The sequence below is a fragment of the Bos indicus x Bos taurus genome, chromosome 9 (genome assembly GCF_003369695.1).
Source record: "Bos indicus x Bos taurus breed Angus x Brahman F1 hybrid chromosome 9, Bos_hybrid_MaternalHap_v2.0, whole genome shotgun sequence".
NCBI lineage: Eukaryota > Metazoa > Chordata > Mammalia > Artiodactyla > Bovidae > Bos > Bos indicus x Bos taurus.
The window spans coordinates 84,600,529-84,627,285 of NC_040084.1; the positions used below are offsets into that span (position 1 = coordinate 84,600,529).

Sequence of the window (26,757 nt, forward strand, 5' to 3'; positions counted from 1 at the left end):
GTCATTACACTAATAAAACACATACAACTATAATATATATACTATTATATACTATATTAGGGCTAAACATTGGTAGCATAACACTGAACAAATAATGTGGAGCAGTATGTACTTCCTGTCTCACAGGATGAAAACTATTTCTGAATATAATTTTGAATTATAATCTCTCTTAATTATTGCTATTTTTCCTCCAACTATATACAGTACTATTCTGATCTTCTCACCTTAGCTCAAGGCCATATAATAGCAGTTATCAGTATGTTAAGTCTGTAAACCAAACTGGAAAACATGGACATGTGATATATTGTCTTTTAATATATTAAATAACCATCAAATGTGTTTTAACAAGATTTATCCAAAGTATATTAATACTCCTTTTAATCCTAAGGCATACTTTCAGTAGGTGTGTATAAATAACAATTTGAAATAACCCAACAAGAGGTAATTGTAGATAAATATGATCAGTTCAGTCAGTTCAGTCGCTCAGTCGTGTCCGACTCTTTGCGACCCCATGAATCGCAGCACGCCAGGCCTCCCTGTCCATCACCAACTCCCGGAGATTACCCAGACTCAGGTCCATCGAATCAGTAGTGCCATCCAGCCATCTCATCCTCTGTTGTCCCCTTCTCCTCCTGCTCCCAATCCGTCCCAGCGTCAGAGTCTTTTCCAGTGAGTCAACTCTTCACATGAGGTGGCCAAAGTATTGGAGTTTCAGCTTTAGCATCAGTCCTTCCAATGAACACCCAGGACTGATCTCCTTTAGGATGGACTCGTTGAATCTCCTTGCAGTCCAAGTGACTCTCAAGAGTCTTCTCCAACACTGCAGTTCAAAAGCATCAATTCTTCAACGCTTAGCTTTCTTCACAGTCCAACTCTTACATCCATACATGACCACAGGAAGAACCATGGCCTTGACCAGACGGACCTTTGTTGGCAAACTAATGTCTCTGCTTTTCAATATGTATCTAGGTTGGTCATAACTTTCCTTCCAAGGAGTAAGCATCTTTTAATTTCATGGCTGCAGTCACCATCTGCAGTGATTTTGGAGCCCAAAAAAATAAAGTCTGACACTGTTTCCACTGTTTCCCCATCTATTTCCCATGAAGTAATGGGACCAGATGCCATGATCTTAGTTTAGTTTGAGCTTTCTTTGGCATTGTCTTTCTTTGAGATTGGAATGAAAACTGACCTTTTCCAGTCCTGTGGCCACTGCTGAGTTTTCCAAATTTGCTGGCATATTGAGTGCAGCACTTTCACAGCATCATCTTTCAGGATTTGAAAGAGCTCAACTGGAATTCCATCACCTCCACTAGCTTTGTTTGTAGTGATGCTTTCTAAGACCCACTTGACTTCACATTCCAGGATGTCTGGCTCTAGGTGAGTGATCATACCATCGTGATTATCTTGGTCGTGAAGATCTTTTTTGTACAGTTCTTCTGTGTATTCTTGCCACCTTTTCTTAATATCTTTTGCTTCTGTTAGGTCCATACCATTTCTGTCCTTTATTGAGCCCATCTTTGCATGAAATGTTCCCTTGGTATCTCTAATTTTCTTGAAGAGATCTGTAGTCCTTCCCGTTCTGTTTTTTTCTTCTATTTCTTTGCATTGATTGCTGAAGAAGGCTTTCTTATCTCTCCTTGCTATTCTTTGGAACTCTGCATTCAGATGCTTATATCTTTCCTTTTCTCCTTTGCTTTTCACTTCTCATCTTTTCACAGCTATTTGTAAGGCCCCCTCAGACAGCCATTTTGCTCTTTTGCATTTCTTTTCCAGGGGGATGGTCTTGATCCTTGTGTCCTGTACAATGTCACGAACCTCCGTCTATAGTTCATCAGGTACTCTTGTCTATCAGATCTAGTCCCTTAAATCTATTTCTCTGTAATCTATTTCTTAAATCTATTCCACTGTATAAAGGGATTTGATTTAGGTCATACCTGAATGGTCTAGTGGTTTTTCCTACTTTCTTCAATTTCAGTCTGAATTTGGCAATAAGGAGTTCGTGATCTGAGCCACAGTCAGCTCCCAGTCTTGTTTTTGCTGACTGTATAGAGCTTCTCCATCTTTGGCTGCAAAGAATATAATCAATCTGATTTTGGTGTTGACCATCTGGTGATGTCCATGTATAGAGTATTCTCTTGTGTTGTTGGAAGAGATAAATATGTAAGTATACTGAAATATAAGTAAATAAATATAAAAAGTTTGTTGTGGTAAAAATCCAGATTCTCTCTTTTGTACCAGAGCAACTCAAACATCATTCAGCATTTTCAAATATTCTGTGCTCTTTGGTTCAGAGGAAAAGATGATATAGTTGTAACATGCAGAAATTTATATGACACCAGGCATTTTTCAGGTGTTTGAAATGCAAAGTAAAAATTGTGACCACAGAAATTATTGATAAATCACAGACTCTCATCTTTAGACACAAACTCTTATTTAGTTTAGTCTTTGATTATGCTCTGAAGAGTTTTTGAAGACTTGTATCCATTCACGCATACCAGGAAAGACCGCTTTTACAAAAGCAAACCAAACTAGTAGGCAATAATGGTACGTAAAACATGTTTTATATACCAGGAGATAGATGTTAGTCATGCATGAATACTAAGAACTATCATAGAAATCAGAATAAACCTCTGGAAATAGTTACTAGAAAACAATGTTTATGTTTATGAAAGAAGAAGCATAAATACTGAGTTGGAAGTTCAACTGAATCATAAATACTAAGAAGAGTACCTCTATTATAGAAAATGAAAGGTAGTCATGTGCCCTTTATCACAACTAATGTGTTCATTTGAAATAATACATATAAGTGAGGAGGAACTTTTTGAAAAGCATTTAAACCCCATAACCAAAATTTGTGATCTGAATAATTTAGCCAATGAATATCAAATCTCTATTCAAAAATCATCCTGAGAAAATCCAAATTACAAGTATAGTTTTCCCTTTCTGTTTATTTTTAAATAAACCAACAATAACTCTGAAATAGAAAATTTTTGCCATCCTGAATTAACATAGAAAATTATTTCTGCCATCTCTGTTTGATCTTTATTTCAGAGAACTCATATTGCTTCACTGAGCACTTTAGTAACGTTGGGATATTTTTAGTACTGTATCCAAAATTTATGTGTATTTGTGTATATGTACGTATGTATTTGTATATATACATTTCAAATTGAAGAAAACACAGGGCCACATATCATGAGATGGTGACCTCAGGAGTTTCTATGTACCCTAGAGAAAAAAAATTTTTAAGCTATCTGTATTTTCTGTGCTTGTTTAATCATAGTCATTTGTAAAATATATTCAAGTAGGAAATGCTAAAAACATTTTTGGAACTTTTTCATAAGCTATCATGGAAGTTATGACAACTAGTAGTAGGCATTTTCAGTTAGGGGGAAAAAGATTTTCTTTACTTATGTTTGTGGCTTATGTTGCCTGTTTTTATGTTGGAGTTACTGAACATTTTTATAATTTTATATTCATGTTTAGATATGCTATCTTGCTATTACTTTTATATAAAATATATAGAATAAAATAAGTATTAATCAATTTTTGTACATTCAAGTGGTTATATAGTGTCAGAGATGAATAGTATTTTAAATTATATATAACATCTTCTCATAACTATTATCTTCTTTAAATCTGAATTATATTTATATGAGAAAGGAGGGTACTTATTTGTATTCCTGAAAATGTTGCTGAGCTCAGTGTTTCCCGTGTGATATTTTTGGATATAACATTTATAAGGCTCTATAAATGCTATTTAGCAAAAATAAGGTAGTTTTAGAAGAGTAATTTTTATGAGACTATTTTAGAAGTTATTGGCTCCTGCCAATGCTGACAGGTTTTACTTGTTCTGAGAAGAGACTTCAAGGATATTTTCCACCTGTCCAAAGAAAGAAAGTGATTTTGTGGGGAAAGGTCAAATTTTGACCTTCTTTATTAAGGCTCAGTACTTTCACTGGGAGAAAAAAGAAATCAGCACAGAAAAACCGCTTTATTTACTTCCAGTTATATTCTAGACATTCACTTCTAGCAGAAAAGCTTTATTCGTTCAGCAAATGTTTACTTAGAGATTCCTACACGCAGAGAACTCCACTGAGTCCTGAAGGGATGAAACGATCAGATAGGGGTCCCGGCTTTTCACTTCAGTTCAGTGGGAAAGGTCAAGTGTATTGAAACTCAGAATATAAGGTGTTAAGTGATTAACATCATAAGAAAAATAACAGGTAAACTTTTACAAGAATTCAAAGGAGGGGAAGTGATTTATAAGCTGGAGAGATTTTGAACATTTTAATGGCTATCATTTGAAATGTGTTATAAAGAATAGATAGTTTGACTCTCATAGTCAACTAGAATACTGCTTAGAATTTCCTTAATAAAAAAAGATATGTGTTAGAAGTTAAAGAAATACAATGAAAATTTAGAAACATCTTTTTAAGAAAAAAGGACAAATAAAATCTCAATTATAAAAGTATTAGATATGCTTATTGAAAGTCAGAGTCGAAATAAAATATTTCATACCTCATTAAAGTAAATATTTGAACATACCTAAAATTGTAAGTATTATCCTCAGTATTTTAAAGACCTGTATGGTAATAGTACAGTATGGTAATAGTACAGTTTATATAAAATTTTAAAGTTTGTATCTTGAAAGCTAACTCTATAAATTAACCTTATCAGGATAGTACTTGTACAGGATTCTGTGTGCCACTCTGTTCAGTTCAGTCGCTCAGTCGTATCCGACTTTTTGCGACCCCATGAATCGCAGCACACCATGCCTCCCTGTCCATCACCAACTCCCAGAGTTCACCCAGACTCACGTCCATCAAGTCAGTGATGCCATCCAGCCATCTCATCCTCTGTCGTCCCCTTCTCCTCCTGCCCCTAATCCCTCCCAGCATCAGAGTCTTTTCCAATGAGTCAACTCTTCGCATGAGGTGGCCAAAGTACTGGAGTTTCAGCTTTAGCATCATTCCTTCCAAAGAAATGCCAGGGCTGATCTCCTTCAGAATGGACTGGTTGGATCTCCTTGCAGTCCAAGGGACTCTCAAGAGTCTTCTCCAACACCACAGTTCAAAAGCATCAATTCTTCAGCGCTCAGCCTTCTTCACAGTCCAAATCTAACATCCATGCATGACCACAGGAAAAACCATAGCCTTGCTAGATGGACCTTTGTTGGCAAAGTAATGTCTCTGCTTTTCAATATGCTATCTAGGTTGGTCATAACTTTCCTTCCAAGGCGTAAGCGTCTTTTAATTTCATGGCTGCAGTCACCATCTGCAGTGATTTTGGAGCCCCAAAAAATAAATTCTGACACTGTTTCCCCATCTATTTCCCATGAAGTGATGGGACCAGATGCCATGATCTTCGTTTTCTGAATGTTGAGCTTTAAGCCAACTTTTTCACTCTCCACTTTCACTTTCATCAAGAGGCTTTTTAGTTCCTCTTCACTTTCTGCCATAAGGGTGGTGTCATCTGCATATCTGAGGTTATTGATAGTTCTCCTGGCACTCTTGATTCCAGCTTGTGTTTCTTCCAGTCCAGCATTTCTCATGATGTACTCTGCATATAAGTTAAATAAGCAGGGTGACAATATACAGCCTTGACGTACTCCTTTTGCTATTTGGAACCAGTCTGTTGTTCCATGTCCAGTTCTAACTGTTGCTTCCTGACCTGCATATAGGTTTCTCAAGAGGCAGGTCAGGTGCTCTGGTATTCCCATCTCTTTCAGAATTTTCCACAGTTGATTGTGATCCACACAGTCAAAGGCCTTGGCATAGTCAATAAAGCAGAAATAGATGTTTTTCTGGAACTCTTCTTGCTTTTTCCATGATCCAACGGATGTTGGCAATTTGATCTCTGGTTCCCTTGCCTTTTCTAAAACCAACTTGAACATCAGGAAGTTCACGGTTCACATATTGCTGAAGCCTGGCTTGGAGAATTTTGAGCATTACTATACTAGCGTGTGAGATGAGATGAGTGCAATTGTGCGGTAGTTTGAGCATTCTTTGGCATTGCCTTTCTTTGGGATTGGAATGAAAACTGACCTTTTCCAGTCCTGTGGCCACTGCTGAGTTTTCCAAATTGACTGGCATATTGAGTGCAGCACTTTCACAGCATCATCTTTCAGGATTTGAAATAACTCAACTGGAAATTGAAAATTTGAAAACTCAACTGGAATTCCATCACCTCCACTAGCTTTGTTTGTAGTGATGCTAAGGCCCACTTGACTTCACATTCCAGGATGTCTGGCTCTAGGTGAGTTATCACACCATCATGATTATCTGGGTCGTGAAGATCTTTTTTGTACAGTTCTTCTGTGTATTCTTGCCACCTCTTCTTAATATCTTCTGCTTCTGTTAGGTCCATACCATTTCTGTCCTTTATCGAGCCCATCTTTGCATGAAATATTCCCTTGGTATCTCTAATTTTCTTGAAGAGATCTCTAGTCTTTCCCATTCAGTTGTTTTCTTCTATTTCTTTGCATTGATAGCTGTAGGCTTTCTTATCTCTTCTTGCTATTCTTTGGAATTCTGCATTCAGATGCTTATATCTTTCCTTTTCTCCTTTGCTTTTCACTTCTCATCTTTTCACAGCTATTTGTAAGGCCTCCCCAGACAGCCATTTTGCTTTTTTGCATTTCTTTTCCATGGGGATGGTCTTGATCCCTGTCTCCTGTACAATGTCACGAACCTTATTCCATAGTTCATCAGGCACTCTGTCTATCAGATCTAGGCCCTTAAATCTATTTCTCACTTCCACTGTATAATCATAAGGGATTTGATTTAGGTCATACCTGAATGGTCTAGTGGTTTTCCCTACTTTCTTCAATTTAAGTCTGAATTTGGCAATAAGGAGTTCATGATCTGAGCCACAGTCAGCTCCTGGTCTTGTTTTTGCTGACTGTATGGAGCTTCTCCATCTTTGGCTGCAAAGAATATAATCAATCTGATTTCGGTGTTGACCATCTGGTGATGTCCATGTATAGAGTCTTCTCTTGTGTTGTTGTAGAGGGTGTTTGTTATGACCAGTGCATTTTCTTGGCAAAACTCTATTAGTCTTTGCCCTGCTTCATTCTGTATTCCAAGGCCAAATTTGCCTGTTATTCCAGGTGTTTCTTGACTTCCTACTTTTGCATTCCAGTCCCCTATAATGAAAAGGACATCTTTTTTGAGTGTTAGTTCTAAAAGGTCTTGTAGGTCTTCATAGAACTGTTCAACTCCAGCTTCTTCAGTGTTACTCATTGGGGCATAGACTTGGATTACTGTGATATTGAATGGTTTGCCTTGAAAATGAACAGAGATCATTCTGTTGTTTTTGAGATTGCATCCAAGTACTGCATTTCAGACTCTTTTGTTGACCATGATGGCTACTCCATTTCTTCTGAGGGATTCCTGCCCACAGTAGTAGATATAATGGTCATCTGAGTTAAATTCACCCATTCTATGTGCCACTAGGTAAACCTTATTCAGTTAACTAATATCAAGAATTTTTACATTTTCTTTCACAAACAGTTAGCTTCTTATGTTTTATTTATCTATTCTCTAAGTTAACAATATATATGAAGACTTTGCCAAATACTTGTATCTTATGGAAAAATTATTATAGGTTAGAGTTAATACATATACTAGAGAGTGGTCTGCCACGAAAGATAATGTATTACTGATTGCTGTTGCTACTTAATATTATATGAATTTTTATTAACTATATACACGATATTTTCTTGTGGCCAGTAGTGTGGGAACTTATCCTAGGGGTTACCAGATTACTTTGTTTGTACTTTTCCCTGTTACAACTCAGTGTTTGTGACTGATCTATGCCTGTTCCTTCCATTGTCTTCATTTGTGTAGGTTCTCCATCACCCCACAATTCAGATGATGAACAAAAAATGAATAATTTTATAGAAAAGGGTATAGTATCTTTAAAGTATTTTCTTTTAATTACATTTAATTCATTTAGTTTACCTTGAATAGATTTTGACATTTTATATCAAAATATTATTTTCAGTGAAGATCAAAAGCAGAAAGTTTTCCAAGATGGTAGCCAGTGATATAGGTAGGAAATAGACATTTCTATTTTGTTTCTAATCCTTGCTATATGCAATGCTAACGCAGCATCAGAAAATTATCTAATGCATTGCATTTTGTATGTATTAATTTTTTATTCCTATGCTAAATGATAATCTCTTGGGCTGTGTTTCTTCTAAACTCATTGGGACAGTAATTATTAAAAATCAGTTAAATTGGGGTTGCAGTTCTTCCTCTGACTTAACCGTGTGAATTGCTCTATTAATTTTTATTTTTGCTTATTTTAAAATAAAGCAGGGTTCAATTTATGACAAAAGTAGTACAATTTTTTACTCCAAGGTTGTGAATTTTTTTAATGTATTTTTCCTGCCTTTAGTCTAACCTCACATTATTAAGACTCCAGATTTCAAGGAAATGGTTCTTTGAAAGATTGACTTTTAGGCTATAATCTGTACTACCCTTGAGTTAAACAGGAATTTTCTAGGACTCTTGCCCCCCAAGTAAAAATGAGTGGTACTTTGAAATTAATTACTCAGGCCAAGATTTTCAAAATTTCATGTTGGGGGATAAAAGTCATAGTTAAATTTAGGGATATAACCCAAATAGGATTTTTTAGTCATAAAAGTTTGAATTTTGTCTGAAGATTTTTAAAAGCCAGAGAAACACCATTTTACTAAAAGAGAATACATTTAATCTTTGATTTAAGTCCAAATTTTTTATTTTATTATTATTTATTTCCCCTCAAACTCCCTCCATATATTCATTGAATTGTATTAAATTAGATGAATTTCTAGGTAGCTGGGATAGATTTACTTTTTTTCAACTCAAAGCTTAATATGTAGTAAAATTAAATTTCAAGAACTCTTAGAAATAGCACCATGTTGTCTGTCTGTTGTAAATTGAACCCTGTTGAGTCATATTAACATTGGCTGACTTTTAGCACCTCTGGTCATTTTTTGAATAAGGCGATTTATTCTTGGGCAAAGGGCTCTTCATTTATGGAGAATCAATTGTTCACTTCTTTGTATTTGTGGTACCTTAGTGAATCATCTGGTAATATTTCAATCACTTTCGTTAGCTACGAGCACTGTTGCATAATTCTTTTTCAACAAATTTCCTTTTTAGTATATACTATCTTAATAGTACTTTAGAGGTTCTTTTACTTTCATATAATTTGAAAAATTTGAAGGGACTTTGTATGTACAATTTATCAAAGAACTTGCAGAGTTTAATTACTTAAGAATTTTGCCTTGTGTGAAAGTTACTTTGTATATAATTAAAATTTTTGAATAATTTATCTGTTTGATTTTTGATCCTAGGGTTATATTGCTTTGTTAAATATATTGACTTAATTTTCATTTTTTTTCTGTGTAATGAATATATAACATTGAATATCTATCTGAATGTGATTATTTGAAAGACTTCAATTAATTTCTTAGAATTGAGAATATTATTGGAAGGATAGTTCTTTGGTAGCATAAAAAAAAAAAGCAAGAATGTTATCAACAAGTTTTTTTGTCATGCTGGTTTCTATAGCTATATTTTTGGGGAGACATGTTAACTTTCTTCAACTTTTCAAACTTATGTTAGTTTTTCACTTCCAGAAACCACAGTTGCAGCTGTGGTTTATATATGTCTGTATTTGTTTTCAGTTGGAATCTTTTAGTATTTTCTATTGACATATAATTGACTTAAACTATTAGATTAGTTTTATATATACAATGTTGAATACAAGATTCAACATTTTTATAATTACCCACCATACAGAGTTATTACAGTATTTGTGACTATGTTCCCTGTGCTATACCGTACATTCCTGTGACTTACTTTGTAACTGATATTTTTATATTTCCAACATATATCCCAGGTGATACAGAAGGAAAAACGTACTTCTCCATTTCTTCTTCATTTTCTTATTTAATCCACTCAGTAACTTCAGTTAGCTACTCATTGTTATTTCCCTGTTTTCAGTATGACAGCACTGTCAAAGGGTATACACAATATCTGTTGGTTACACAGCTAGCACACGTCAGAGCCACGATTTATACTGAGCTTGTCCAGCTCCACTCTTTGTCCTCTTCCACACTGTACTGTATTACCTCTTAAGAAAATTTACTGAAGCCTGTAAGGATTCAAAGACAAATCTGTCATATGACTTACAACTAGATCATCTGGTTATGACTCTGTTCTATCTACATGGTAACCTGGAAAAGTAAAAACATGGCTCATATCAAACCCTGTCTAAGCTCCAGCTCATGGGTGCCATCATGGTACCCATCACCCAACTATAATATACAATGCCTGGAAGTCTACCTTTCTCAAAGAGCAGACTCAAGTGAAAGTAACAGGAGTCAACAGTAGAGTTCCCTGACCTGTCCATCTGAAGCCTGGCTTCACTGTTTCCTAACTGACACTTAGCTCAGGTAAATGACACTGACAGTGAGGTCATTGTTCATGCATAAGAATAACAGCCTAAAAAGACATAACTGTAGTATTGTGAATTAACAGTAAAAATACAGCAGAGTGTACTGTATAATGCAACTGTAGCATCCCTGTGCATATAGGGATTTGTTTGGCCTGTTCATACTTTATGATTAATTTTTGTTACTAAAAATCTTAATGGCCAGAATTTTAAAAATCAATAATTTTCCCATAGTTAGCAATTTCTGTAAATCATTTTGAAAATAAGATTGGTTATCAATTTTTTATTCATTATTTATATTTTATAAAATTTCAGAAATATATAAAGCTTTTTGTTATTCTAAGTTTATATAAAAATAGTCCTAAAATATGTATGTTTGTTAAAGTATTAAACAAATTTTTCATGATGTACTTGTGAATAAAATATGGTCCAGATGTTAGCATTCTTTGGTAGATTTTGATTAAACTTCTCTAAAGATTATTCTCTCTCATTATGGGTACTTTATTCAGAAAGTAGATACCTAGCTCTATTCTGTAGTCTCTTATCCTGCCAATGTCCCATGTTATTACTAATATCCATACAGAAGGAATGAAAGTGTAAGGAGGAAGTAATATTGGAGATTAAAGAATAAAGAGTCAGGAAATAAGGTCACTTAATTAGTGCTGTGCCAAAACAAGCAGGAGTAATAGCTCTATGTAATGAGCACCCCTAAGTTCTACATATTACACTAGGCGTTTGTCATATGGTATTTGTTAATTATAAGAAAGATAATACCTGCAGAGCCCTTTTTAATTTCTCAAATTTCTGAATTAGCTGTTACTTTGGGAATGATTGGTTTTCTTGCCTAGCAAAAACTGAAGTAAGTTTTGAAGTCAGTTCAAATGAAAATAATGCCCAGGTGCTGTTTTCATGAGTTCTCCTATACACGTGTACATGCTGAGTTGCTCAGTCATGTCACTCCTTGCAACCCCATGGACTGTAGCCCCCAGGCTCCTCCGCTATGCATGGGATTCTCCAGGCAAGAACACTGGAGTGGGTGGCCATTTCCACCTCCAGGGGATCTTCCCAACCCAGGATCGAACCCACGTCTCTTGCATCCCCTGCACTGGCAGATGGATTCTTTACCACTCTGCCACCACATGGGTCCCAGTTACTCCTTTTTTATATTTCAGTGTTCTAACAGACTTAAATCTGTTCTGAATCATATTTTAAATCACTGACTCATTAAATCCTACATTTTAAAGCAACTCAGCCCTTTTAGTTTTCAAGAAAAGAACTTGAGCCTCAAAGAAGTCAAATGCATATCCAAAGTGATAGCACATGGTAATGACTTAGTCAAGGTCAGAATCCCAGTTTCTTGATCCTATACTACAGCATGTCTCTGCTTTCATAATGTGTGGCCTCTTTTTGTGCTCTCTTCCAAATTCATTTATGTTTACAATTTGAAAAACAATTTCTCAGAGGTTTGTTTGGAATTTTCTATATGAATTTGAAAAGATATGTATGTAATTAAGGTTTGTTTTTTGTTTACAATTTTAATTTTTTTATTTTGTTCTAAGAATTTTAAGTTTTAAAATTATTCTAATTTATTATAAAACAAAGTAGTACTGATATTTCTAGTTTATATCCCCCAATATTCATCCCAAAATGCGGCTGCTACATCTATAGAAGTTCATCTTTATATTTAATCCTCAATATGGCCATTGAAAGAACAGAAGCTTGTCTTGAAAGAGAAGATGAGTCAAGTATTCAATAAAACCCCTTTTACAGGTAACTTGAATATTTTCTACTTGGAAAAAAGATTATTATGTAATATTAATACTACCCTTACTTGGCCAAGAACTAAATTTCACAGACAGGTACTTTAAAACCACTGTATAAATCAGAGTTCCTCTAAATGAATTTCTTTTTCTTTTTCAGGATGACTAAAGTCTGAGGATTTGGGCATATCATATGTTCAAACTCTAATTCTGTTTCTGACTGTATTTTCTGTCAAATTGCATAATAAAATCTGCTCAGCAAAGTCTGTGTCTTATATACCAGTACTTACTGTATATGCGTCTCTATAGAATCATCTTTTTTTAACATTCAAAGGCTATACAGTGATCTTTCTAGAAATAACTTGCTGTTTGCTTCCTAACATAAAGAAAATTAGTCCAAACTAAAGTTACATTATTGAAGTATTTTTGTCAACTATTGTTTGACCAGAACTATTAATATTAATGTGGCCATCTAGTTTATGTCACTACTTATTATATTTATTTTGTAGAGTTGCCATAGGAAAATACCACAAACTGAGTGGCTTAAACAACAGAAATTTACTTTCTCTAGAATGGTTCTGGAGGCTAGAATTCCAAGATCAAGGGAGTGACAGGTTTTTGGTTTTTGTGTGTTTTTGTTTTCTCCTCTGTCCTTGACTGCTTTCTTGCTGTGTTTTCACATAGTCTGTCTTCTAGGCACATGCACCCCTGGTGTGTCTGTGTGTCCGGATTTCTTCTTATATGTGCCAATCAGATTGGACTGATCTACCCACTTAGTGGCCTCATTTCAACTTAATCACCTCTTTAAAGGTCCTGTCTCCACATAGGTCACATTCTGAAGCCCTAAGTGATGCTTAAGGCTTCGGCATACCAATTTGGGGGAACAGTTCAGCCTGTGGCACTTAACTATGTTAAGTTTGTTTAATGCCTTCTCTAGGAAATGCTATGAGATGTCTTTTATGATGATATCCTAGATGTTATATTTTATGAATTTGTGAAACTTACATAGAGATGGGGAAAATATTGAAGACAAAAGCTCTAGGAGTTCAAGAATTAAGAGAGCTTGTAATAGCCAGGTCTTTACCAGGCAGGTATTAGTATCTCTTTAAAATTTCTCCTTCATTTTAGGTAATGGATAGGTGTCTTGTATTTCCAAAAGTTGTCTTTTTGATTAACAAGCTTATATTTAATTTGTCCTCTTTTTCTCTTTATTTGATTTCACTTGTGAAGAAATTCAGCTTCTTTCTAAAAATTCCAATGACAGCTTTTGTTTATTTATATTTTCTTTCATTATGTTTAATGAACATGCATACTAAGAGTTAGACACATATACATGGATGCAGTATTTTGCAAAATAAATTGCTCCCAAATTAACAGAATTTATATTCTAGCATGGGAGGTAGAAATTGATATTATTAGTTCCAATAGCTATTAAAATAACGTGTGATAGGAGTTTCTACTTCTTGGTCCCACTTTCCCCCTGGGATCATTTGCCCTAACCTATAAGCTGATTTTTAGTCTTTTTCTTTTTTAAGTTCTTATTGCTCTTATTTTATATGCATACATTTTAACATTATCCTTGAAAAGAGTTGCATTGGATCTCTGCCAGTGAGAAAAGTTATCTTGCCACTGTATTCTAACTATTGAACCTTTCTCGATAATAAAGATCCATTTGCTTTTTTGGCATCTTCTTCATAGTGTGATAAGAAAAAGTCATTTTACCTTGTATTGTGGGTACATTGTTTAATATAAAAGCCACATTCTAAAAAGCAGAAGTTGCAGTTCTGTTTTCCTTTAAGGAATCGTCCTTAGAAAAATAAGATGTGAAACACAGTGGGTAGAGAAGCTAAAGGAAAATTACAAAGCATCTGTTTAAATTCAGAGAAACAGTAGGAATCTCTGTAACAGAGAAACTTTTCTTGCAAAGAACTAAAAAGCATCAACCATGACAGAGCTGTCATCTCTAGTATAATGGTTTAGCCAGTCCCCTTTCCTCAAGATTTGCTTTTCTTAAACATCACACATCTTTCATTGGTATTGAAACCACTATTGCAGACTTGATTATTGTGATCAAGTATAACTTCATTATTCTTTCCAAGCAAATGCAGCTCTTTACTGCTTATTCAGCCAGCCAGTTTGATATTCTCATTCAGATTTATAAAAAGAGCAGAGACTCGGGTTAGCAGCCTGCTGAGATATATCTCTGACTGCAGTTTTCTCCAAATTTAATAAACTTCTTTACTGTCATTTCGTTGTTTCTACTGTGGACAAAGGCATAGAAAATGAGAGCTATTTTATAGCTTTGAGTGACAAAGAATTTCAAAACAAGAAAGGTATGGGGTTACAGGGGCAAGAGTTGAAGAATACACAAATGAAGAAGAGAAAAACAGATGGTTTGCCTTCCAGGAACTCAATTCAGATGATAATGTTTTCAGTTTGAAGACCTCATTGGAAGCTGGATAACTTCAAAGCATGGACAGAAGTTTCTTTTCCAGAGTGATGAAATCAACTGACAAGATAACTGTGTTGGCAAGTGCTTCTGAGACTCCTGAGAAGTAAAAATATAATCTTCAGGAAGTGCTGGATAAATTCTGCAGTTGCTTTATGCCCCACCTCTCTCTGACTGGAGAGTACTTTGCTGTTGCACTGCAGAGTGATTTGAACTCAAGTGGAATTGTAGCCTCATTAAGCTAAGGAGGAAGAAATGGAAGTTCTGGGCTGCTAAAGTGACTTGAACTTGTGAGGGTGGGCACCGGAGAGAAAGGAACTGCTAAGGGGCATTCCTAGAAGTCTTGTGTGTAGGTTCAGTGTAGGTCCCTGCCTTCGGCCTGGGTCACATATGAGCTGGTCAAGACTCCACCACCAGACCTCAGGCGCCTGCTCTGAGGCTGAGAGCTGCCCAGTGACATGAGAAGTCATGTGGTGCTAGGAGTAGATGTAGTGAAACCTTGCTGAGCACCTCAGTCATTCTATTGAAATCCCAGAAAGGCCACTTATTATTAAGAGTAAGGATCACTTCTTAGCGTGAAAGCCATACCCTAAAACAAAGTTCTAGCTGATATAGACCCACCCTAATAAAGAATAAAACCAAGAGTGATCAGAAGGATCCACCAGGAATTTAACTGCATGACAGACTAAAACTCAACACCTGTTAAGGTTGATGATATAATCCATACTCAACTTCAACATATTGTCCACTATTCAGTCAAAACTTATGTCCACATTCAATCAAAAGGTCCTAGGCATGTGAAATAAAGATTCAAAATCACAAGAAATATTGGGTTGGCCAAAAAGTTCAGGTTTCTGTAGGTGCTTATGAGAAAATCCAAACGAACTTTTTGGCCAACCCAATATGACCCATAATCAAGAATTTTAAAAATCATTCAGTAGAAACAGACCACAAGATGGCCTAGATGTTGAAATTAGCAATCAAGAGTTTTAAAGCAGCTGCTGTAATATGTTCAAGTACTAAAGTGGGAAAATGGCCATAGTGAGTGAACAGATGGAGAATATCAGCAGATAAAATTAAAACTTTATAAAAAATTGAAATACTACTGTGGAAAAATTCAGTATCTGAAATATGATCAGTTCATCAGATGAGTTTAGATGGAGACTACAAAAGAAAAGGCTATGGATCCTGAAGACATGAATGCAAATTATACAAGAAGAAATGCTGAGGAATTAAATCTTTCCCCCCTCCACCACTTCCCCTCTCCCCTTCCTCATAAAAATATCTTACAGGTTACTCAGATTGTTTCTCTTTCTACAATTAGATATATATTGAATTTACTTTTTGAAATGAACTTAAAAAAGGTTGAGCTTATAGTTGTATATGCCATTCTGTATGTCCTAAAAATTGTTTTCCATTTTGTTTTTTTGGTTAATTGGGGTAGAATTGGGGTTGAATTACTGTAGAATTAAATATTTGCCTGTTTACAAGTATATTAATAGCTCATCTGTATAACATTTTACAGCTTATGAAAATTATTTCAATTGTTTAGTATTAATAGTAACTAATGTTTATCAGCTCTGTACTGTGTCAAATATTGCGCTTAATGTTTTGCTTATGTCTTCTTATATAATCTTCAAAACTATGAAATTGGCATTATTATCCATCTCTGTTTTCCAGGTGAAATTTGAGGTTTAGAGAGGCAAAGTGGTTGGCCTAACGTCACACACCTAGTAATTCATTGAATTAGATACACGGTAATATCTGTTCTGATTCCAAATCCAATCCTCACCACCATACTTGACATTTCATGTTTTACAAACAAGATTTTGAAGCTTATTCAAGAATTGTTTGCTGTGGACTTACTGTATCTACGTATGGATTTGATGAATTAGTCTTGTTTCCTAATCTTTAAGTTACTTGTAGTCTAGGGACCTTGATGCTCCACAGACCAGGAGCATCAGCATCTCATGGGAGCCTGTTAGAAGTGCAAGAATCTGATTTAACAAGTTCCCCAGATGATGAATATGCACATTCAATATTTATAAGCACTGGTCCTAAAGATATAGAATAACTTAATCGAATCAGAGTAGTTAGGTCTAAAGAGGCATACACATCTGATTGTGAAAGGATATCTTTAGACTGTACCAGGCTAGTTTTTCTCCTTCAGTTACTATATAATATTATTTATCAGTCTGTGTACATTGTAGTTATGATATGTAATAAAAGATTAACTTCTTTCAAAAGTTAAATGTTGCATTTTAGAAAATGTTTTGAGTTGGGTAGACTTCAGTTTAGTTGCTCATTCATGTCCGACTCTTTACAACCGCGTGGACTGCAGCACACCAGGCCTCCCTGTCCATCACCAGCTCCTGGAGTTTACTCAAACTCATGTCCATTGAATCGGTGATGCCATCAAACCATCTCATCCTCTGTCATCCCCTTCTCCTCCCTCCATCAATCTTTCCCAGCATCAGGGTCTTTTCAATGAGTCAATTCTTTGCATCAGGTGGCCAAAGTATTGGAGTTTCAGCTTCGGCATCAGTCCTTCCAATGAATATTCAGGGTTGATTTCCTTTAGGATGTACTGGTCGGATCTCCTTGCAGTCCAAGGGACTCTCAAGAGTTCTCCAACACCACAGTTCAAAAGCATAAATTCTTTGGTGCTCAGCTTTCTTTATAGTCCAACTCTTACATCCATACATGACCAGTGGAAAAACCATAGCTTTGACTAGGTGGACCTTTGTTGGCAAAGTAATGTCTCTACTTTTTAATATGCTATCTAGGTTGGTCATAGCTTTTCTTCCAAGGAACAAGCGTCTTTTAATTTCATGGCTGCAGTCACCATCTGCAGTGATTTTGGAGCCCAAAAAACTGAAGTCTGTCACTGTTTCCACTGTTTCCCCATATATTTGCCATGCAGTGATGGGACCAGATGCCATTTATATGAGATCAACCATGATAGATTTCATTTGGCTTTTCAGTTTTCTATTACTTTTTATGCTTTAACCGAGGTTAAGTCTGTCAAAATGGGATAAGACTGATTCGTATATTTGACACTTTGTTATGGTTTTTTTGAAAGGATGCTAATTAGATTAATGAATCTTAGAAATGAAAACCTGATTTCCCCCTATCCCTTCCCACTTAGCCTAATGCCTCTTCCCTAACAATGAATTTGTCATTTTTTTAGATGTGGAAGTTATGTGCTATGACTGGATTTCTCTTTGTTTACATGGCGCCCTTATGGACTAGCAGGGTCTGTTTTTTAAATATCTCCTAACCATCCAAAATTTAACCCCATATACACATTCATGTATTAACACGCAAATGTGTATTCAAAATTTCACTTAGGAAGCACTGTTCTGTTACGCATGCACTGCCACTAACGTAATAGATGTAGTAAAACACCTCCTAACTTTGAAGCACTTCATAGATTTAGGCAATAACTGAGGATGGAAAGTGAATTCCAGTAAGGTTTTTACATAGACTTTTTAAATATCGTAATCCAAAATAGAAATATCTGTAGTTTACATTTTTGTAAATACACTAGACTGAGCATGGTTTTGTTTTTTTTTTTTTGTTTTGTACTAAAATGTAAATAGAGATGTTAACATACATGAAGAAATGGATGAGCCAGATATTTTTGTGATGTAATCAAATACTTCAGCTTGACGTAGGTTCATCCTATATTCAAGATACTAACTTTAAAAAGAATGATCCCAATAGCTGTGAAGATGAGGAGCTGGAAAGTTTGTATTGTATCACATACGCAGACTAAGTCTTATGCCTCTGTTGCCCCTATCTGCAACATCTTTCTGAGAAATGACTGCTTCTCTTAAAGAAGCCTAACCCTTTCCTACGAGCCTAAGAAATAATTAACAGAATTTAAAAGGCTTCCTTGAAGTGAGAGCTTCAAGCACTCAAAGATATTATATCAAGTAAGTACAAACTTTTTAAAAAGCTGAAAATAAGATTTACTTTCCAACCATAACATTATTAATCGTATTTTAATTAGTCTCTAGATTTAGTAATAAAAACATTCACTCCTATCTTGAAGAACAATTGATAGAAATAAGAATGAATCAGATATTCTTCAGAACTTTAAAAGTGCATTTTATTTTTCAGCAAAAATGTCAAGGAAGTTAAGCTTGCCTACTGATCTAAAGCCTGACTTAGGTAAGTAAAATAAATGAAAATATGCAGTAGTTAAAATCTCTTTAATGGGAAGACAAAAAGTCAGGAAATTTAAAATGACCATAGAATAGCTTTTCACTGAAAATTAAGTTTAAAATGACTGTTTAAGGAATAATAGCCTTTGGATGCCATCTGTATATTATAAGATAATTATAATATAAATTTAAGCAAACCAAAATAATCTATTTACTCAATCCTCTCATACTTTATATCTAAACAAAATTCAGTGTAAGATTAAAATTTATGTGATTTTTAGATTAATTTCTATTAGCTATCTGAAAACTCATCTTGAGCACTATGATTTATTAACTTATTTTTATGAGAATAATATTTTCAAAATATATGACTGGTTTTCTGTATTACAGTGAATCTCATGTCAAGAATCAATATTACTTTTTGATGATAATAAGTTGGGGAATATTTGTTTCTCTGTAGTACTTTATATACAACCTATCCATTAGGAAAGCAGAGTGAATATATCTAGCATATTCCTTTTGCTTTATATCCAGCTCCAAAACAGCTTCCTGATACTCCAGAATAGGGAAAATTGATGTTTCATTGAAGATTTAAAGAAGATTTCACATAGTGCATATAAAGCAGATTTCTTTTAGAAATGTCTACTGCTTTTATTTGAGTAGCTGCATATGGATGATTTCACCTATGTTTGTCTTAGAAACTAGACTTGCTCCTGTGTATTTGCTCACCCACCTCGTCTTCTCACTTGTAATTCTCTAGATTCCTTGACTATCTTTTTATGTATAATAGAGACTTAGATGTTGGTCCATTTCACCTTACTGATTTTAGGTCTTATCTCAGTTGTAATAGAAAATGTGTTATTACGAGTAGGCATAATATCATCCACTGTCATCAGAAAGAATTTCCATTCCTGAACATAGGAAAGATAGCATGGTTGACCCCTGTAGTAACGCTGGTGTTAAGGGACCCAGAAAAAGTTCTAGAATGTAGTATAATATGTTTTGAGAAGAGGGTAGTTCCCTTCACTATAAAAATGAAATATGCAGTTTGAACACAAGTGTATCTGAAGCTAACCTTATGCATTTTTCTTCCCAACAAGAGTATCCAGAGTTGTCTTCAGTCTGTGAGAGTCCCAGAATTTCAGTAACATTAAATACTATTAGTTTAAGTTTTGTGACACTGATTTTGTGTCACTTAGTATCTACAAATCTGAGAAAACACATGTAGGAGTACTTTTTAAAAATCAATAAAATATGATATCAATTTAATTTTAAAAGAATATTCACACTTAGGTACTATTTAAGTATTTTAATCAAAGTGTGTGCTCCTTCCTTTTATTGATTTATCTTTCTTTATTCAGCTTATCTTTTACTGTGTGCCCATGTATTTCAATGCCCTAAGCTAATTGCAACTTCATTTAATACATGCATTGAAACAATACCTATATTGCCTAAATAATTTCCCTTTAAGGTCATCATGCTACTGAACTATTTTTTGGTAGAGATTCTTAACTGGTAATTATTTTACACTGGCCAGAGGCTTCCCTTGTGGCTCAGCTGGTAAAGAGTCCACCCACAATGCAGGAGACATGGGTTTGATCTCCGGGTTGGGTAGATCCCCTGGAGAAGGGAAAGGCTACCCACTCCAGTATTCTGGCCTAGAGAATTTCATGGACTATAGTCCATGGGGTCGCAAAGAGCCTGATGACTGAGCGACTTTCACTTTCTGAGAGCCACTGGGGAAAAACAAGTGTCATCAGTAGGTGCAAACGGCCCAGTGTTGCCGTGTGGTGGTGGTTACAGTTCCTGAACTGCTAAGATTCTAACTTGTTTTCAAACAGTTCCACACGTAAGATAAGCGACTTAGTTCTGTAAGTTCAAAGTTGATTCTGATTCAGTTCATTTTCCCATATTGATCTAGCTATAGGAGTTTCTTTGATAACCTAATTTTTATAGAGAAGTCATATAATAAAAATGCAGTTGTAGTTTATAAACTTTATATCATTAAATTAGTCTATTAAATGAAAATGTTTTGTTGGCCTATGAATTAACATTTGAATTATAGATTGTTGTGAATCACCTATTGTAATTCTTAATAGATAACAGTAAAAAGCTTTTATGCAGCTTAATTTTTATTGAAATTTACAATATCAGGTTTTCTTATATCACTGATTTACATTTATATCACTAAGTCCCAACTGATAATATAGGTCAGTATGTGTGTTCACCTTGTATGTGTCTGTTTTATTAAAATAACAAATATTTTAATCAAAAGAAAATAAATTTTGAATTTCTATTAATTTACTGTAATAACTGTGGAAATCTGAAGAGTTAAGATTTGGCATCACTACCATATTACACTTATCCAATAGTGAGCTGTCGCTTTTGAAGGTTGTTTTATTTATATTAACTAGTTCTTTTCTCCTGTGTCATAATCTGTAACAGGATGCACAATCTCAGGCAAAAGAAGAGCATTTTTAGAAACTATAGTTAAAAATAATCCATGCTGCTGTCATAACTAGTGGCTTTATTGTTTTCAAGGCTAACTATAATCAAAATTATGTTGTATATAATTATTTGGGGGGAGAATTTTTTTTTTAACTTATGAATCTAAATTTGACCATAAGAAGCTTTTGTGGAGGTGTACATAGGATTCAGTAATACCTTTTTTAATTCATGAAATACAGTTTACAAGACTTGAACATGTTTTTCATTTTTCACAATATTATGAAGTCATTTCTTTCACAGTAGCATTGAAAACATACAATTTGAGGAATGACTTACTAGATGTGAACAGTAGAAGCTACTGGAAAGTTTAATGTCTCCCAGTGGTGTGGCAGAAACACCTTGCTCTAGAAACTTTGAACTGTGGGTCTGTCTTCAGCAAGTATCAGTTTACTGCTTTCATATGCAAGGCACTTCGCTAAATTCTGCAGGGAGTCGAAAGCCCTTGTTCTCAGGAAATTTTCAGTCACGTTAGAACAAGGCCCAAGACAAGTCAGAAATAAGTACAGAACAAATGTGCTATTAGTGCCATGGGGGAGATAAAAAGCTCTCAAGATTCAAAAGAGAAAAACTATAGATGGTTTTAGCAATCGGGATAAACTTCATGAGGATGACAGTACCTGAGATGGAGAATAAACACCATCTGGGTAGGTAGAGAAAAGGCAAGGAAGGAAGGAAGTCAGAAGGAAGAGCATGGGCAAGTGCCAAGTATGTATGGAAAACACTGAATAGCTTGGTTTACTTCCCACAGTGAACTGAAGCAAGGCAGCACTGGCAGAAGGGGCCAGGATGGTAGGCTGAAGATGTTTTGTGGACAATTTTATAAACCTGAGTAAAACTATAAAAGGAATCACTGTGGATTTTTAAGGTAGAGGTGATAGAATTAAAAGTGTACTTTGTAAAATTTGAGTTGTGATCGAACAATGACAGAGTGAAGGTGGGGCGGTCTCTTGGGAATTATAGATGAATGGTGATAAAGGCCTGAACATAGGGCCGTGGAACTTGATCGGTAATGGAAAGAAGAAGATAGAAATATTAGAATAATGCAGGACTTGTCATCCCATCAGAGACATACAGTTAAAGTGAAAGGGAAAAACCAAAAATGCGACTCATGTCAAATGTTATTCCCGAGGAGAATGGGGTTGTTGTCAATATAAATAGTACCATTAGAAGAATTTAGAGACTTGGGGAAATGGTGTGTTTTGATTTTGCATAGTGAGCCATAACGGGAAAAAATTTCATGAAGCATTTGGAAATGCATTCCAAGAGAAAAGAGGCCAGAGCTTGAAACAAACTTAAGATTGGTCACAGAGAAGAAGGTAACTGTAGACAAGAGAGGGTTTATTAGTAGAATTTATAAGTATCCCTGAATATACCTGGGATCAAGTTAAGAATGAGCCAGGTGCTAATTGTCCAGGTTAATGAAAAATGCCTGAGTTGAATGTAGATTCCAGTTAAAATAGCATTTAAGAAAAATAAAAGCTAAATTTTTATGGATTAAGGCTTTCATATGGACAGATTTGAAGAAAAAAGTCCATCATACAGTAAATTTGAAGGTAGAATCAGAGTACTTATAAATGCATTTTTTTAATCTAGGAAATTGAAAATACCCACTTTGCTAGTACTGCCTAATCGTGAACTATATTATACCAAAGGAAGAGGCAGCACATGAGAAAAGGTGGTGGTGGTGGTGGTTTAGTTGCTAAGTCGTATCCAACTCTTGCGACCCCAAGGACTGTAGCCTGCCAGGCTCCTCTGTCCATGGGATTCTCCAGGCAGGAATACTGGAGTGGTTGCCATTTCCTTCTCCAGGTTGCCATTTCCTTCTCCATGAGAAAAGGTAGTAATGACTAAAGTTGGAAAAGCAGCCAAGATATCAGCAGAGAGCTACACCGAAGCTGCAGAGATCATGCATCCAAAAACCCCCTGGCTGCCCCCAGCTCAGTTCTCACAAGTGTGGATTTTTCCCTTTGTTTTATGTATGAGCAATGGGCAAAATTGTTAACATAAAAGTACATTGTTTTTCTTTTCAGTGAAAATTAAATATGCTTTAGATTTTTCTCTTTTTGCAGATTAACTATTTGATAAAATTTAAAACAAACTAAATGGACTTCCTGGTGGTTCAGATGGTAAAGAATCCACCTGCAATGCGGGAGACTTGGGTTCAATCCCTGGGTTGGAACGTATTCTGACCCGGAGAATTCCATGTACCATATGGTCAATGGGGTCGCAAAGAGTCAGACACAACTGAGTGACTTTCACTCTCTTACCAAACTAAAAACATGATTATTTTATAACTTGAGTAATCTCACAACATTTGAAATCATTTCAGACATAAAAGATAATTCCTTCAGCCGATCACGGAGCTCAAGTGTAACCAGCATTGATAAAGAATCCCGGGAAGCAATCTCTGCTCTTCATTTCTGTGAAACTTTTACTCGAAAGACAGATTCAGCCCCTTCCCCGTGTTTGTGGGTTGGTACTACACTGGGAACAGTGCTTGTCATAGCACTGAACCTTCCCCCAGGAGGAGAGCAAAGACTTCTTCAGCCAGTGATTGTGTCTCCGAGTGGTATGTATGCTCTGCTGCTGGACTACCCTTGAAAGTTTGCTTTACTATAATTTAATAGAAGCCTTTGCTTTTCATCTTTGAATCAGTCTAAGAATTCTGAATGGAGATAGTTACAGTCTTTTGCTTTTAATTGAAGGAATACATGGATTAAGATTCCAGAATATCATTTACTTATACAGCCATTCAAGTTTTGCATTTTTTTAAACGTTAGGATCATGTCTAAAATGATAACTACATAGAAAATAAAACAAAATACTATTGTCTGTCTCATTCTAGGATACCTTGAAATAGTATGTTCTGTAAGCAAAAGGATGGTACATATGTAGGGAAAAAACTGAAAAGTTTTTAAAATCTTGTACACTTAGCTATTTTTAATCTCTTAAGTGTGAAGTCTTAAGATCGTATTTCTTCTCTGAAGAATTAGAAAAGGTAATTTAGCAAAAAATTTTAAGAAGAAAAAATTTATACTCTTCCTGTATTAAAAATGAGAGGAAGAAAAGCATGATTTTGCTTTCTAGTATATTCTTTGTTTATATATTGTACATGTAGTATTTTAAATTTTCTAATAGCCATATTAAAATGTAAAAGAAAAAAGTGAAATTAATTTTAGTATAACAAATTTCATTTAGCCCAGTCTATGCAAAGTGCTAAATCATTGTAGCATTAATCAGTATTTTAATTTTATTGAGTTATTTTATTATAATTTCACTGTGCTAAGCCTTCAGATCCAGCCTGTGTTTCACTCTTACAGCGGGCCACAGTGTGGTCGAGCCGCAGTTCACGTGGCTAGGCACTGGGTGGCCACATTGGACCTTGCAGCCCTAGGTGCCCTCTGCTTACACTCAACGACAGTACACTCGGCAGGTGTGGGTGTGAGACCTAGTTCTAGACATCCCAGCATTTATCAGTTTGGTAACACTTATTGAGATCTTTTTCCAGATTGAGATACCATGCTTGAGGTTTGAATCCTGTCAGCGAGCCAGTATACAATTTTGGTTCAGTATATATTCTGCGTATTTTTGAGTGTCTAGTGTGTGTCAGAGTTGGAATAAACGTATTTACTGTCTGGACTAAAATACTTTTTGTTTACTGAAATTACAATTTTAGGTACTATATTGCGGTTAAAAGGGGCGATCCTGAGAATGGCGTTCCTGGATTCCACAGGCTGCTTAGTGCCACCTGCACATGAACCCTGGAAAGAACACAATGTCCCTGAAGAAAAGGATGAAAAAGAGAAATTGAAGAAAAGAAGGCCTGTCTCTGTATCGCCCTCGTCTTCTCAGGAAATCAGTGAAAACCAGTATGCAGTAATATGTTCTGAAAAGCAAGCAAAAGTGATCTCATTGCCAAGCCAGAACTGTGCTTACAAGCAGAACATCACAGAGACCTCATTTGTGCTTCGTGGAGACATCGTATCGTTAAGTAACAGCATCTGCCTTGCCTGCTTCTGTGCCAATGGACACATCATGACTTTTAGGTAAGAGGCTTTTGTTTGTTTGTGTTTTAAACACAAATATAGCATTTCCTCCCGTCAGGACATAATATTGCAGAATTGTATTTGGAGAAGTGCTTTTAATTTGCTTACAGTCATATACACAGAGAATTTATTTTCATTCAGTTACTAGTAAACAAGTACATGAGGAAAAGAAATCAGTTTTATCTCCCGCTCAGGTACACTTAATCATGAGGTTTAGAAGGTCCCTGCCATTTTTACTTCCTGTAGTATTTGTTCAAGACTAAAGCCTTCCTGTCTGTTAATAAGTCTCCATTGTATCCTCAAGTTTGCCGAGCTTAAGGCCTCTGCTGGATGTGTATTACTTGCCCCTTACCAACATGCGGATAGCCAGAACGTTCTGCTTCACCAACAACGGACAAGCCTTGTATCTTGTCTCACCTACAGAAATCCAGAGACTCACTTACAGTCAAGAAACCTGTGAGAATCTTCAGGTAAGTAACAAAACTATCACTAGCATTTCTTCAGAGGTAAAATATTTTCTAAGGTCGCTTACATTGTCCATCCCTTCTACTCCATGAGAAAATTCAAAGCTTTTCTTGAGAACTTGAGAGCATATGCTTTGATACTGGTAATAAAGTGTCTTCATCAGATTCCTGTTATAAAAGGGATTCCATCTCATCAATTCATATTTTTTCTCCCCAGTGATGTCAAAGAAATACAAAATACTACATCCGTTTTATGCCACTCTCCACACAGAATAAATATCTATTATATAGAAACAAAAGAAAAATCCTTTTTAAAGGCAAAAGTTGATGTGAAAATAATTATATCTATTTTAGGACAAATTGTGTCATTCCTTCTCATATACTCTGTATTCAAAGGATATATACACATTATCAGAAAAAATAAGATTTGATAATTTTCCTCTAAATATTTTTGTTGATCTATTTGTGAGAGATTACAAAATCTTTATAAAACTGTGTCTTTTAAAAGTATTGAGTGCTTTATGTGCTTGTATATTTATTAGAAATGATCAGTTTAGCTTGAACTTTTTAAATAAAAGTGCTCTTTAAATATTAGAGCTAAAATATTCATTGATATTTAGAGAAACCATTATCTAAGGGAACTTTATTGTGAAAGTTTTTAGTTAATTAGCCATATTTTACTGGTTTATATATTTAAATTTGTGACTTATTTTTAGAATATGAGCTTTGGAGTCAAGAAGAATGAATTTAAGTCCTAGCTTTGCTAGTAACACAATTATGTGACCTTAGACAAGTTAGTATGTCTGAACTTCATTATATTTAAAATGAGGATAAAAATAATATCTAATGTCATAGGATCTGTTATAAATTAAAGGAGACAGTACACATAAAGTTCTTACTAGCACAGTGCTC

The 26,757-nt window shown here is 35.2% G+C and overlaps 1 protein-coding gene across 5 annotated transcripts in view; it reads left to right on the forward strand.

The window, feature by feature from the left end:
* Positions 1–26,757, forward strand: part of STXBP5 (syntaxin binding protein 5) — a 158,121-nt gene that overhangs the window by 112,874 nt on the left and 18,490 nt on the right. For 2 of the 5 annotated variants that reach the window (XM_027551781.1, XM_027551780.1), the window contains exons 20-25: positions 7,851–7,910; positions 8,008–8,055; positions 18,784–18,834; positions 23,665–23,904; positions 25,012–25,381; positions 25,686–25,851. In XM_027551781.1, coding sequence (XP_027407582.1) covers positions 7,851–7,910; positions 8,008–8,055; positions 18,784–18,834; positions 23,665–23,904; positions 25,012–25,381; positions 25,686–25,851 — 935 coding nt within the window. The remainder of the gene's footprint in view (positions 1–7,850; positions 7,911–8,007; positions 8,056–18,783; positions 18,835–23,664; positions 23,905–25,011; positions 25,382–25,685; positions 25,852–26,757) is intronic. The other 3 variants (XM_027551782.1, XM_027551783.1, XM_027551784.1) reach the window with 2 other exon arrangements.